The 12,570-nt window shown below is 39.3% G+C and overlaps 1 protein-coding gene and 1 long non-coding RNA gene across 13 annotated transcripts in view; one reads left to right on the top strand and one right to left on the bottom strand.

The window, feature by feature from the left end:
* TRAPPC9 (trafficking protein particle complex subunit 9) overlaps positions 1-12,570 on the bottom strand; it is an 889,500-nt gene that overhangs the window by 635,389 nt on the left and 241,541 nt on the right. For all 7 annotated transcript variants that reach the window (XM_077166715.1, XM_077166716.1, XM_077166713.1 and 4 more), the window contains one exon: positions 7,738-7,890. In XM_077166715.1, coding sequence (XP_077022830.1) covers positions 7,738-7,890 — 153 coding nt within the window. The remainder of the gene's footprint in view (positions 1-7,737; positions 7,891-12,570) is intronic.
* Positions 1-12,570, top strand: part of LOC143688594 (uncharacterized) — a 142,553-nt gene that overhangs the window by 42,590 nt on the left and 87,393 nt on the right. The window lies entirely within an intron of this gene.

Below are 12,570 nucleotides of genomic sequence, written 5' to 3'. Positions count from 1 at the left end.
TTCTTCCAAGTGAACAATTAATTCCTCGATTTTTGCTCTTTATTCTTTTTTGATATAGGCATTTAGGGATTCCTATTCTTTTCTGATTGTTGTTTGCATGAAATATCTTTTCCCAACCTTTCACTTTCAACCTGTGTTTACACTTGGGTCTAAAATGTATCTTCTGTAGACATCATATACATGGGTCCTGTTTTTTAGTCCATTCTGCCGGTCTTTGTCTTTTGATTGGGGAGTTTAATCCATTAACAGTGTTATTACTATAAAGGTAGTACTTTTTTCTACCATTTTGCCTTTTGGGTTTTATATGTCATACCTAATTTTTCTTCTTTTTACCTTTACTGATAGTCCACATTTCTACACTCTTCTCCACACCTCTTTCTTCTGTCTTTTCATATCTGTCTCTTGTGCGCCCTTTAGTATTTCTTGCAGAGCCAGTCCTTTGGTCACAAATTCTCTCAACGATTTTTTATCTGAAAATGTTTTAATTTCTCCCTCATTTTTGAAGGACAATTTTGCTGGATATAGAATTCTTGGTTGGCAGTTTTTCTCTTTTAGTATCTTAATTATATCATACCACTGTCTTCTCACCTCCATGGTTTCCGCTGAGAAATCTAGGCATAGTCTTATTGGGCTTCCCTTGTATGTGATGGATTGCTTTCCTCTTGCTGCTTTCAAAATCTTTCTCTTTGACATCTCTCATTATGATTAGTAAGTGTGTTGGAGTACGTCTATTTGGATCTATACTGTTTGGGGTACACTGTACTTCTTGGCTCTGTAATTTAAGTCTTTCATAAGAGTTAGAAAATTTGCAGTGATAATTTCCTCCATTAGTTTTTCCCCTCCTTTTCCATTCTCTTCTCCTTCTGGGATACCAACACATATATTCATGCACTTCATGTTGTCATTCAATTCCCCGAGTCCCTGCTTGTATTTTTCCATTCTTTTCCCTATATTTCCTTTTGCTTCTCGGATTTCAAATGCCCCATCCTCCAGTTCACTAATCCTATCTTCTGCCTCTTAAAATCTAACATTGTAGGTTTCATTGTTTTTTTCATCTCTTCTACTGTGCCTTTCATTCCCATAAGTTCTGTGGTTTGTTTTTTCAGACTTTCAATTTCTTCTTTTTGTTCATCCCTTGCCTTCTCTATATCCTTCCTCAATTCACTGATTTGATTTTTGATGAGATTTTCCATGTCTGTTTGAACGTCCTGAATTAATTGTTTCAACTCTCATATCTCATTTGAATTGTTGGTTTGTTCCTTTGACTGGGCCATATCTTCAATTTTCCTAGTATGATTCATTATTTTTTGCTGGTGTCTAGACATTTAGTTTCCTTATTTAGTTTATTCTGGAGATTGTTTTCACTTTTTTACTTAGGATTTTCTTGCTGGGTGGCTTTGTCATCTATCTTTTCTTTGACATTCAGTTCAGCTTATTCTAGACCTCTAGCATAGGTTTTGTTTAACAGATCAGAATTTTTCAGTTCTTGTTTTCTTGTCTCTTGCCCTGCCTGTATGGTGCCTGTTTTTTCCCTTAGGAGGGTCTACTTAGGTATTATAGACCCCAGTCAGATTTCCAGAGACCAGGCTGGCCTCCTCTTAGGAGGAAAGAGTCACCTGCATCAGTTTTCCCTGAGGGTGAGACCCAGCAGGTTGAAAGACTTTCCTGTGAAGCCTCTAGACTCCATGTTTTTCCTATCTGGCTCAGTATGTGGCTTTGTCTGCCTGCAGGTCCCACCAGGATAAAGTGATACGGTACCTTTAACTTCAACAGACTCTCCCTGCTGGGGCATGGTTTAGCATGGAGGAGAGGTTGTAATCTGTCTTTAATCACTTCAGTTTTCCAGACCCTAGGATCTGAATTCCTTGAGGGAGGGATTCCACCTGAACTGGACCCCACCCTTCTCCTGGGGAAGGCACAGCCTCCAGGGAATTACTTCCATTCACCTGCCCAGCCTCTTCATCTCTCAGACAAGTTTAATTCCGCCTTTGTCTGGGGCAGCTGGAGCCTGAGAAGCCTTGCAATTGTATCCAAAGAGCAGTTAAGCTGTAGAAACACAGCCACAAAAAAGAAAAGAATAAAAAAATCCTTTTCAGAGCAGGACCCCCATTTCTCAGCTTTGCCAATCGAGAGCTTAAGTTGGTACATTGCTCTGTATATCTCCAGGTCCTATGTACCCCCTCCTTTCCTTCAGGGCCCAGAGCCTTTCAAGTATTTTGTGTCGTCCAATCCAAAGGGCCTGTTTTGTTTGTTTTACTTTTTCTGTCAGCCCTGCCCCATCTGCTCTGGGACAAAAACCAGCAACTTCAGCTTTTACTGGAGGTTCAGCTGAGCTGGGGGGTCTATTTTTAGTAGCTAGAATTTGTTAATTAATTCCGCAATTGGAGGTTGGTTGAGCTAAGCCCCTTGGTGTTAGTAAAGTCTCTTTCCTTTCCCGTCTGGGAACCAGCATGTTAGGGAGAGGCATCAGCCTCCACAGCTTGGGGGACTCATGGTTCTGGGTGGGACTGCAACTGGTCCAGCTTGTCCGGACTGGCATACACTGTGTGTCCACTGATGTGGGCCCCCAGCAGTTGTTCCATACTGTTACTGGCTATTTACTAGCTGCTCTGGAGGATGAACTAAATTCCACACCTCATTACGCCACCATCTTGGACCCTCTCCTCACCTACCAGATTCTTAAGCTTTTAGCTCATTTTTAAACTGTTTATAATTTTCATCAGTGTTGTGAACATGTTTTTCTAGCATGTTCTCATAGTTTTTAGCTAGGTTATTCTGCTCCTTACTGTGTTTTCAATATAATGACTTTGAATTTGACCTTGATCTTTTCCTGTTGACCGTTTTTATATGAAATTGATTCATTTGCACTTTTAGGAAACATTTCAAGACAGCTTTTCTAATGCTGATAAATATATAGTTCTTTCTTCTGTGTTTTTGTGTAGTGCTCAAAAACACGACAGCTTTTTTCTCAGATCACTTGGCTCTGTCCTACTCCTTCATTTTCAGCTGAATCTTCTCCTTCCTTTCTTCTATTATTCCACATCTATTCCTAACAGAGTCTCCTGAGTTGGGGCTTTGTCGTAGAATAATTTTTTGGATTCATCTACTATTGGAATGTGCAAAATCTCTCCATGTTTTAGCTGCTATTCTTTAATTGCTCCACTGAACTTTCCAATGAATACCCACTGGCTGTTTGGGGATTCTTTGGACCATCAGCTCACTGTTTTCTCTTGCACAAGTGCTGAAACCATGAATTCCTTATATCTATCAGTGGTTTGTCTGCATCTACTTATATCTAGGGGCTCAGAGAGATACCCTTTTATCTCGCTTTACTGCACTTTGCCTACGGGTATTTTCTTGTGTACCTGCTCACTCTATTTTGGGGGATAACACAGGGTCACCAAAATCTTTCACATCTCACCACCATCTTCCAAGATTTCCAATTTTAAAGATCATGGGAAAAGAATATGTCATTTTCAAGGTAAATAACTTCCTTTAGGCGGGCCGCGGTGGCTCAGCGGGCAAGAATGCTTGCCTGCCGTGCCGGAGGACCCCGGTTCGATCCCCGGCCCCAGCCCATGTAAAAAACAAACAAACAAACAAACAAAAAATAATAAAATTAAAAAAAAAATAAATAAAAAAAATAACTTCCTTTACTCTAGGTTTGTTTTGTGAGGAAGACAGAGGGATGTCTCCTAAGAATCTGAAGATAAGGGAAATAAGTTGCTTTCTGAGTTCAGTTAGAAATCAAAACATACTAGATGAAAGCAGTGCTCTATAAAGTCATCTTTTCCTCCCTACCTTTTATTTTGAAAAAATATCAAACCTACAGAAAAATCACAAAAATGGAAATGAACACCCAGATACCCTTTATCTAAAACCACTAATTTTTAATAATTTGACACATTTGTTTTTTTCTCTCTTTATGCACATTCACATGCTTCTTTTTTTTTAAAGCTGAACCATATAAAAGTATCCTGCAGACATAATTAAATTTCATTCCTAAATACTTCAGCATATAGTTCATAAGAAATATATATTCTTCTATAATAAATTATCTTCTATAATTTCACTATCACACCCAAGAAATTTATCATTGGTACAATATTATCAAACACATCATTCATATTCAGTTTCTCCAATTGTCTCAAAATGTCTCCGGAGTCTTTTTTTAAAAATCCAAGATACCATTAAGTATTACTATATCTCTTCAATCTCCTTTAATTTAGAACAGTCCTCCCACCTATTTTTATAAAGTGGGAGTAATAATAATACTACCTACTTTATAGAGTCATTGAGAAGATTAAATAGAAATATTGCAGATAAAGTGGGTCGCCCAGTCCTGATGTACAGTGTATGACACTGGTCGATAAATACTAATACCTTTCCATCTTTCCATCTGCCTTCTAGCCACGCTGAATTCAGTATCCTGGTTTGTGGGACAGCTATATTTATTGCTACAAACTTATAAAATGGCATCTGCCCTCAGAACCTGTAGCTAATGTGGGTCCACACCTGAAATGAGAGTCCAAACCAGTCCATAAGTGATCCCCAACTGTGTATTCCTGGGACTGCCAAACTATGAGCCACACTGGGGTCACCTCCCAGTTCCAAGAGTCCACAATGAGTCTCGGCCACCAAATCCAGGCTCTCTCAGAATAAGGGCTTAATGGTAACTCATGATGCCTCAGACTGAACTGCACATAATGATGCAGCACCCATGGACCAAACTCTATAAAGGTATTTTGTGGGTCATTGATGTCTACCCTCTGTAAAGCTTAAAGTCTTAGACATTAAGTTTCTGTCTCAAATCCCACAATTGCTATGTAAAACCAACCAGAGTTTCTATTAACCATTATCAATAAAGAGGGCATTTAAATAATAACCATACTCTATCTCATATCTGTGCTATATCTAACTAACCAGGAATTAGGAGAATGGGCCAAACCACTCAATAACCATAATTCTAGTTCTATTTGTTTTGGTTTTATTTAGAAGATAGAAAAAGGCATTCCCAGAATACAAAGCACATGTTGTAATCTTACTCTCACCTTAAAAAAGGCAGAGAGAATGCTCCAGACCCCTCTCAGACCAAAGGCACACAACAACATAACAAAATATGTCAGCATTGAACACATAAACTCAAATAACACCAAAACAAAAAGAGTTCAGCCTTCCTTGGGGCTTCATGTCATAGGTGGTCAGAAGCAGAAGGGGCATTACATTTCCCTCGCTTCTCAGGTCCAAATACTCTCAGCACGAAGTTTATTTTACTAGATATACCCCTTAGGACAATATCTAATCAAGCATTACCAGGACAGGCAACAGGTACTAGTTATTCTGCCAAACTTCCTTCTTGGGAAAAAGAAAATTCAGAACCTATAAAACCCTTTGTATACTAAAAGAAAATGCATTCTGATGATATAAAGCAGTTTATGAACAAAAAAAAAGAAATCCTTTTCTACTGACTTTTAAGTCCTGGTGTAATGTTAAATCTCTTGACATTATGAATTTGTAATGTATCCAACAGTAAACTTGTTTTCCCACCTTTGCTAATAATCTAAAATATTTTTATTAAGTACCAGCCCTATACAAGGATTCTCAAGATGGCTATTTAAACATTGCAGAGAGTAAGGGAGAGCAAATTTTATGCAATGGCATGTTAGATACTAATAGAGTAACTATTACAAAAAATAAACTTAACAAAGCAGTCCATTTCTGTATCCCCAGCAGAAGAATGTTAGTATAAATCTCTTGAATCAGAACTTTGAGATCTTCAACAACTCCCTACAGAAGTCTTTGGAGACAAATTCTTACAAAATTGAAGAAGAAAGCAATAGTGAACCCCCATGATAAGGGAGGAGAAGGAAAAGGGGCCTCAAGCACCAATCCAGACCAAACATCCTTTGGTCCAGCTTGTTCTAGATACTATGCGAACAGGACTGAATAAGACAAAGGAAGGTCAAAAGGATAGAGATGGACAGACAGGGAAAACTTGGACAAGATAATTTCAGGGAACAAGTGCTATGAAACCAGGAATGTGGGGTTAGGTAATAAGAGCAAAAAGGAGAGGAAGTACTGATTTTGCTACAGTGGCCAGGCATGGCCTCTCTGTGGAGAGGACATATGAACCAAGAGCTGAATAGAAGGTGCAAGTTGTATGAAATGCAGCAGAGCATTCAAGGCTATGAGACGTGCAGGTATAAAGGCCCGCACGCAGAAATGGGCTGATGTGTTTCTCCAGGGTGCCTGGACAATCCTCAGAGGGCGAAGAGTGCAGAAGGTAATTTCTTGTCATATGAAAACAAAACCACAGCTAATTTTGCAGCCCCTCAAGTTCAATGTGAAAGTATCATCTCCTAAGCATGCACATATGGCTAGGAGGGACTGGCTGGTGAAGAGAATCCCATCCCCACAGGAAGAGAGAGAGCCAGAGATCTAGCAAGATGCTCTCCTGCACTGGAGCAAAAGTCCCACTCAATAACTGACAGTCAGGCCTCTGGGCCACTGTATGTGCTGCTCCCTTGGCCTGAAGGGCCCAATTTATTCTTCACCAAGAAACTTCCTGGTCCAAGTCAAACATCACCTCTGAGGACTTACAAGACCCTCCCCAATGGAATCAGCTTAATTCACACTCTGTTCTTAAGTCTTCCTATGCTGTAATCACAGATTTACTTTCTGGCTGACCTTTGAGGGATAATGTGCCATAGAACAGCACAGTGGTTACAAAGTCTGTCTCAGGAATCAGGCTGCGTGGGTTCATCGCCCAGTTCTTCCAGTTCTCAGCTGTGTGACCTTGGGAAAGTTAATCAACCTGCTACGCCTTACTCTCCTCGTTTATAAAATGGGGACACTAATAGCATCTATCTGGAAGGGTTCTGAGGAGTACGTTAACTTATGTAAAGCTCTTAAATGTTAGCTATTATTCTCCAAATGATGGACCATGACTCATTCATTTAGTTTTCCAAGAGCCCAGACAAGTGCTTGTCTCATAATGATAACTAATTGAATGTTTTCTAAATGAATAATGGAGTGTGGGTAGGGATAAATAACTAACACTTGTTGAGCCATTATCATATTCCAGGTGATGTGCAAATCCCCAAAAAACCCTAGAAATGGATATCATCATTTTATAGATTAGGAGATTAAGGCCTGGAGAGGTTCAGTAATTCACCCAAAGTTTTATAATTGGTAACTTCTAGAGACCAGAACCTACTGACCAACTCCAATAATATCCCACAAGGCTTCCAAATGAATGTACAATGCATGCCTCATAATTTTACATAACCAACTCTGAAATTTTATCCCTAATCTAATAGTCCTAATGCTACAACAAATAAAAATCCCCATTTTCTCCAGATTCCATTTCCTTACAGAAATCACCAGACCATGGAAGAGAACTTGATCATATCAGCTGTCCAAAAGATAAGAGCAGTTATAACTGAAAAAATGGAATAATACCTACATTATACTAATCTAGGATGACCTCCTGGCAAATGAGAACAAAATAGCTAATATAGAGAATTAAGATAGTTGAGCAGAAAAGTACTTTTATTTCTTTCAGATACATACAGTAACTCACTCAGTTCACAAAGCGCCCAGGAGAAGTCCCTGAGCAGTTTCATTTAATGAATGATAAGCAAGTTAAAAGAAAGACTAGCAGGTAGCTAGGAGTGGTGATCACTACAATGTACCTGGGGACCAGGAAATGCTAATTAGTACCAGGAAACAGCTTACCATCGCTGAGGTCTTGGAGGAGATTCTCCTGGCAAGAGAAATCCAGTTTCACTTTGATGTTCATGGTGAAAGTGGCGATCTTTCCAGGTTGCAAAGGAAATTGAGCAAGGATTTCTTCTAGTTTCCAGCTCAAAAAATCACCATACAATTTTTCTACAATAACAATTAGAATGTTTAAGATGACATACTCGAAATAATACACAATTTACCAACCCCCTAAAAAAACTATAATACATTCTTAAAAGAAAAGAAAAATGAAAAGCATTAAAAATGTTATAGATCAAAGTACCAAGAAAACTCTAGGATCAATTTACCTCTCTTTATAAACAAGGCAAAAGAGGCAAACGAGTAGGTATTAGAAGCATTAAGCTTCAAGTCAAGTTTACTTTACTCCTAGTAAACAGCTTCGTCTCACTGACAAAATAAATGCCTTTTTTTTTTGCTATTATAAACTAAATCAAAGTTAAACTAAATTTCTCAGCAACAAAACATTCTCTTTCTTTCATCATGCTGAACAGCCAGATCCAAGTTTAGTGGAGTGAATCTTATACATTGAGAAACCCTCTTTAAAAAAAAGAATAAAGACGCAGAGTCGTCGCTTTTTCCAGCATTTCCTAGGGGGCTGGTGGCTAGGGGTTCAGCAGCGGGCGGAGCAGACACGGCTCCTGCGAGCTCAGAAGAGAACCAAACATCAATTAAATTGCGATTCAGCTGGAAGATGGCGGCTTAGTAAGACGCGCGGATCTTAGTTTCTTCTCCAGGACACCTACTAGGGGAGTAGAAACGATACAGAAAGCGCCCAAAGCCACAACAGAGATAAAAAAGACAGCGTACCCCATCCTGGAACGGCTGGCTGGCTGAGAGAAGCAGCTCGGGTGAGATCGCCGAGGCGCGCGGGCCTTACCGGGCGGGGTGGCAAGCGGCCGGAGTTACTCCCTTCCCCCTTCCCGGGCCGGCTGGGAGAATTGGAGAGGCGGTCCCCTGAAACAAAGACGGCTGGCGCCCACACCACGCGCAGCCCCCGGACCAACTGAGAGAATTGGATCGGAAACCCCCAGGCCGCGGAGAACGGTGACGGGTGGGGGAGGCCCCTTCCAAACCCGTGACTCCCGGGGAACGTGCACTCTCTCGGGCGGGCCGCTGCCGCTGGCGCCCTCCCGCCACGCTTGTTGCCCAGGGCCGACTAGGAAATTCGGACGGGCTCTTTCCCTGGCTGCGGCGACCAACAACCCTCCCTGCGTTCGGACCCTGGGCTGGCTCAAGCCGTTTCGGCTAGTGAACCCCCAGGACGGCGAGAGTATTCCAAAGTTTAAGGTCCCACAGCACCTTTTACTGGTGGGACCCGCAGACAAACGGGTGCCACGAGCGCCACCTACTGGGCAGGATAAGAAAAACAGAACCCAGAGATTTCACAGAAAAATATTACAACCTTGCTGGGTCCAACACCAAGAGAAATCTGAATAAATGCCCAGACGCCAGCAGCAGAAGATAACTGTCCACGCTCAAAAGATTGAGAATATGGCTCAGTCAAAGGAACAAACCAATAGCTCAAATGAGACACAAGAGCTGAGACAACTAATGCTGAATATACGAACAGAAATGGAAAACCTCTTCAAAAATGAAATCGATAAATTGAGGGAGGACATGAAGAGGACATGGGCTGAACATAAAGAAGAAATAGAAAAACTGAAAAAACAAATCGCAGAACTTATGGAAGTGAAGGATAAAGTAGCAAACATAGAAAAAATAATGGATAGCTACAATGATAGATTTAAAGAGACAGAAGATAGAATTAGTGATTTGGAGGATGGAACATCTGAAGTCCAAAAAGAAACAGAAACTATAGGGAAAAGAATGGAAAAATTTGAACAGGGTATCAGGGAACTCAAGGACAATATGAACCGCACAAATATACGTGTTGTGGGTGTCCCAGAAGGAGAAGAGAAGGGAAAAGGAGGAGAAAAACTAATGGAAGAAATTATCACTGAAAATTTCCCAACTCTTATGAAAGACCTAAAATTACAGATCCAAGAAGTGCAGCGCACCCCAAAGAGATTAGACCCAAATAGGCGTTCTCCAAGACACTTACTAGTTAGAATGTCAGAGGTCAAAGAGAAAGAGAAGATCTTGAAAGCAGCAAGAGAAAAACAATCCATTACATACAAGGGAAACCCAATAAGATTTTGTGTAGATTTCTCAGCAGAAACCATGGAAGCTAGAAGACAGTGGGATGATATATTTAAAATACTAAAAGAGAAAAACTGCCAACCAAGACTCCTATATCCAGCAAAATTATCCTTCAAAAATGAGGGAGAAATTAAAACATTCTCAGACAAAAAGTCACTGAAAGAATTTGTGACCAAGAGACCAGCTCTGCAAGAAATACTAAAGGGAGCACTAGAGTCAGATACAAAAAGACAGAAGAGAGAGATATGGAAAAGAGTGTAGAAAGAAGGGAAATCAGATATGATATATATAATACAAAAGGCAAAATGTTAGAGGAAAATATTATCCAAACAGTAGTAACACTAAATGTCAATGGACTGAATTCCCCAATCAAAAGACATAGATTGGCAGAATGGATTAAAAAACAGGATCCTTCTATATGCTGTCTACAGGAAACACATCTTAGACCCAAAGATAAACATAGGTTGAAAGTGAAAGGTTGGGAAAAGATATTTCATGCAAATAACAACCAGAAAAGAGCAGGAGTGGCTATACTAATATCCAACAAATTAGACTTCAAATGTAAAACAGTTAAAAGAGACAAAGAAGGACACTATATACTAATAAAAGGAACAATTAAACAAGAAGACATAACAATCATAAATATTTACGCACCGAATCAGAATGCCCCAAAATACGTGAGGAATATACTGCAAACATTGAAAAGGGAAATAGACTCATATACCATAATAGTTGGAGACTTCAACTCACCACTCTCATCAAGGGACAGAACATCTAGACAGAGGATCAACAAAGAAATAGAGAATCTGAATATTACTATAAATGAACTAGACTTAATAGACATTTATAGGACATTACATCCCACAACAGCAGGATACACCTTTTTCTCAAGTGCTCATGGATCATTCTCAAAGATAGACCATATGCTGGGTCACAAAGCAAGTCTTAACAAATTTAAAAAGATTGAAATCTTACACAACACTTTCTCGGACCATAAAGGAATGATGTTGGAAATCAAGAATAGGCAGAGTGCCAGAAAATTCACAAATACGTGGAGGCTCAACAACACACTCCTAAACAACGACTGGGTCAAAGAAGAAATTGCAAGGGAAATTAGCAAATACCTCGAGGCGAATGAAAATGAAAACACAACATATCAAAACTTATGGGACGCAGCAAAGGCAGTGCTAAGAGGGAAATTTATTGCTCTAAATGCCTATATCAGAAAAGAAGAAAAGGCAAAAATTCAGGAATTAACTATCCATTTGGAAGAACTGGAGAAAGAACAGCAAGCTAACCCCAAAGCAAGCAAAAGGAAAGAAATAACAAAGATTAGAGCACAAATAAATGAAATTGAAAACATGAAAACAATAGAGAATATCAATAAGGCCAGAAGTTGGTTCTATGAGAAAATCAATAAGATTGATGGGCCCTTAGCAAGATTGACAAAAAGAAGAAGAGAGAGGATGCAAATAAATAAGATCAGAAATGGAAGAGGAGACATAACTACTGATCTCACAGAAATAAAGGAGGTAATAACAGGATACTATGAACAACTTTACGCTAATAAATACAACAATTTAGAGGAAATGGACGGGTTCCTGGAAAGACATGAACAACCAACTTTGACTCAAGAAGACATAGATGACCTCAACAAACCAATCACAAGTAAAGAAATTGAATTAGTCATTCAAAAGCTTCCTAAAAAGAAAAGTCCAGGACCAGATGGCTTCACATGTGAATTCTACCAAACGTTCCAGAAAGAATTAGTACCAATTCTCTTAAAACTCTTCAAAAAAATCGAAGTGGAGGGAAAACTACCTAATTCATTCTATGAAGCCAACATCACCCTCATACCAAAACCAGGCAAAGATATTACAAAAAAAGAAAACTACAGACCAATCTCTCTAATGAATACAGATGCAAAAATCCTCAATAAAATTCTAGCAAATCGTATCCAACAGCACATTAAAAGAATTATACATCATGACCAAGTAGGATTCATCCCAGGTATGCAAGGATGGTTCAACATAAGAAAATCAATTAATGTAATACACCATATCAACAAATCAAAGCAGAAAAATCACATGATCATCTCAATTGATGCAGAGAAGGCATTTGACAAGATTCAACATCCTTTCCTGTTGAAAACACTTCAAAAGATAGGAATACAAGGGAACTTCCTTAAAATGATAGAGGGAATATATGAAAAACCCACAGCTAATATCATCCTCAATGGGGAAAAATTGAAAACTTTCCCCCTAAGATCAGGAACAAGACAAGGATGTCCACTATCACCACTATTATTCAACATTGTGTTGGAGGTTCTAGCCAGAGCAATTAGACAAGAAAAAGAAATACAAGGCATCAAAATTGGAAAGGAAGAAGTAAAACTATCACTGTTTGCAGACGATATGATATTATACGTCGAAAACCCGGAAAAATCCACAACAAAACTACTAGAGCTAATAAATGAGTACAGCAAAGTAGCAGGTTACAAGATCAACATTCAAAAATCTGTAGCATTTCTATACACTAGTAATGAACAAGCTGAGGGGGAAATCAAGAAACGAATCCCATTTACAATTGCAACTAAAAGAATAAAATACCTAGGAATAAATTTAACTAAAGAGACAAAAAACCTAT

This window comes from Tamandua tetradactyla, chromosome 6 (assembly GCF_023851605.1).
Source record: "Tamandua tetradactyla isolate mTamTet1 chromosome 6, mTamTet1.pri, whole genome shotgun sequence".
NCBI classification, from domain to species: domain Eukaryota; kingdom Metazoa; phylum Chordata; class Mammalia; order Pilosa; family Myrmecophagidae; genus Tamandua; species Tamandua tetradactyla.
The sequence above is the reverse complement of the archived record's forward strand: the minus strand, read 5'-3'. Positions and strand labels throughout refer to the sequence as shown.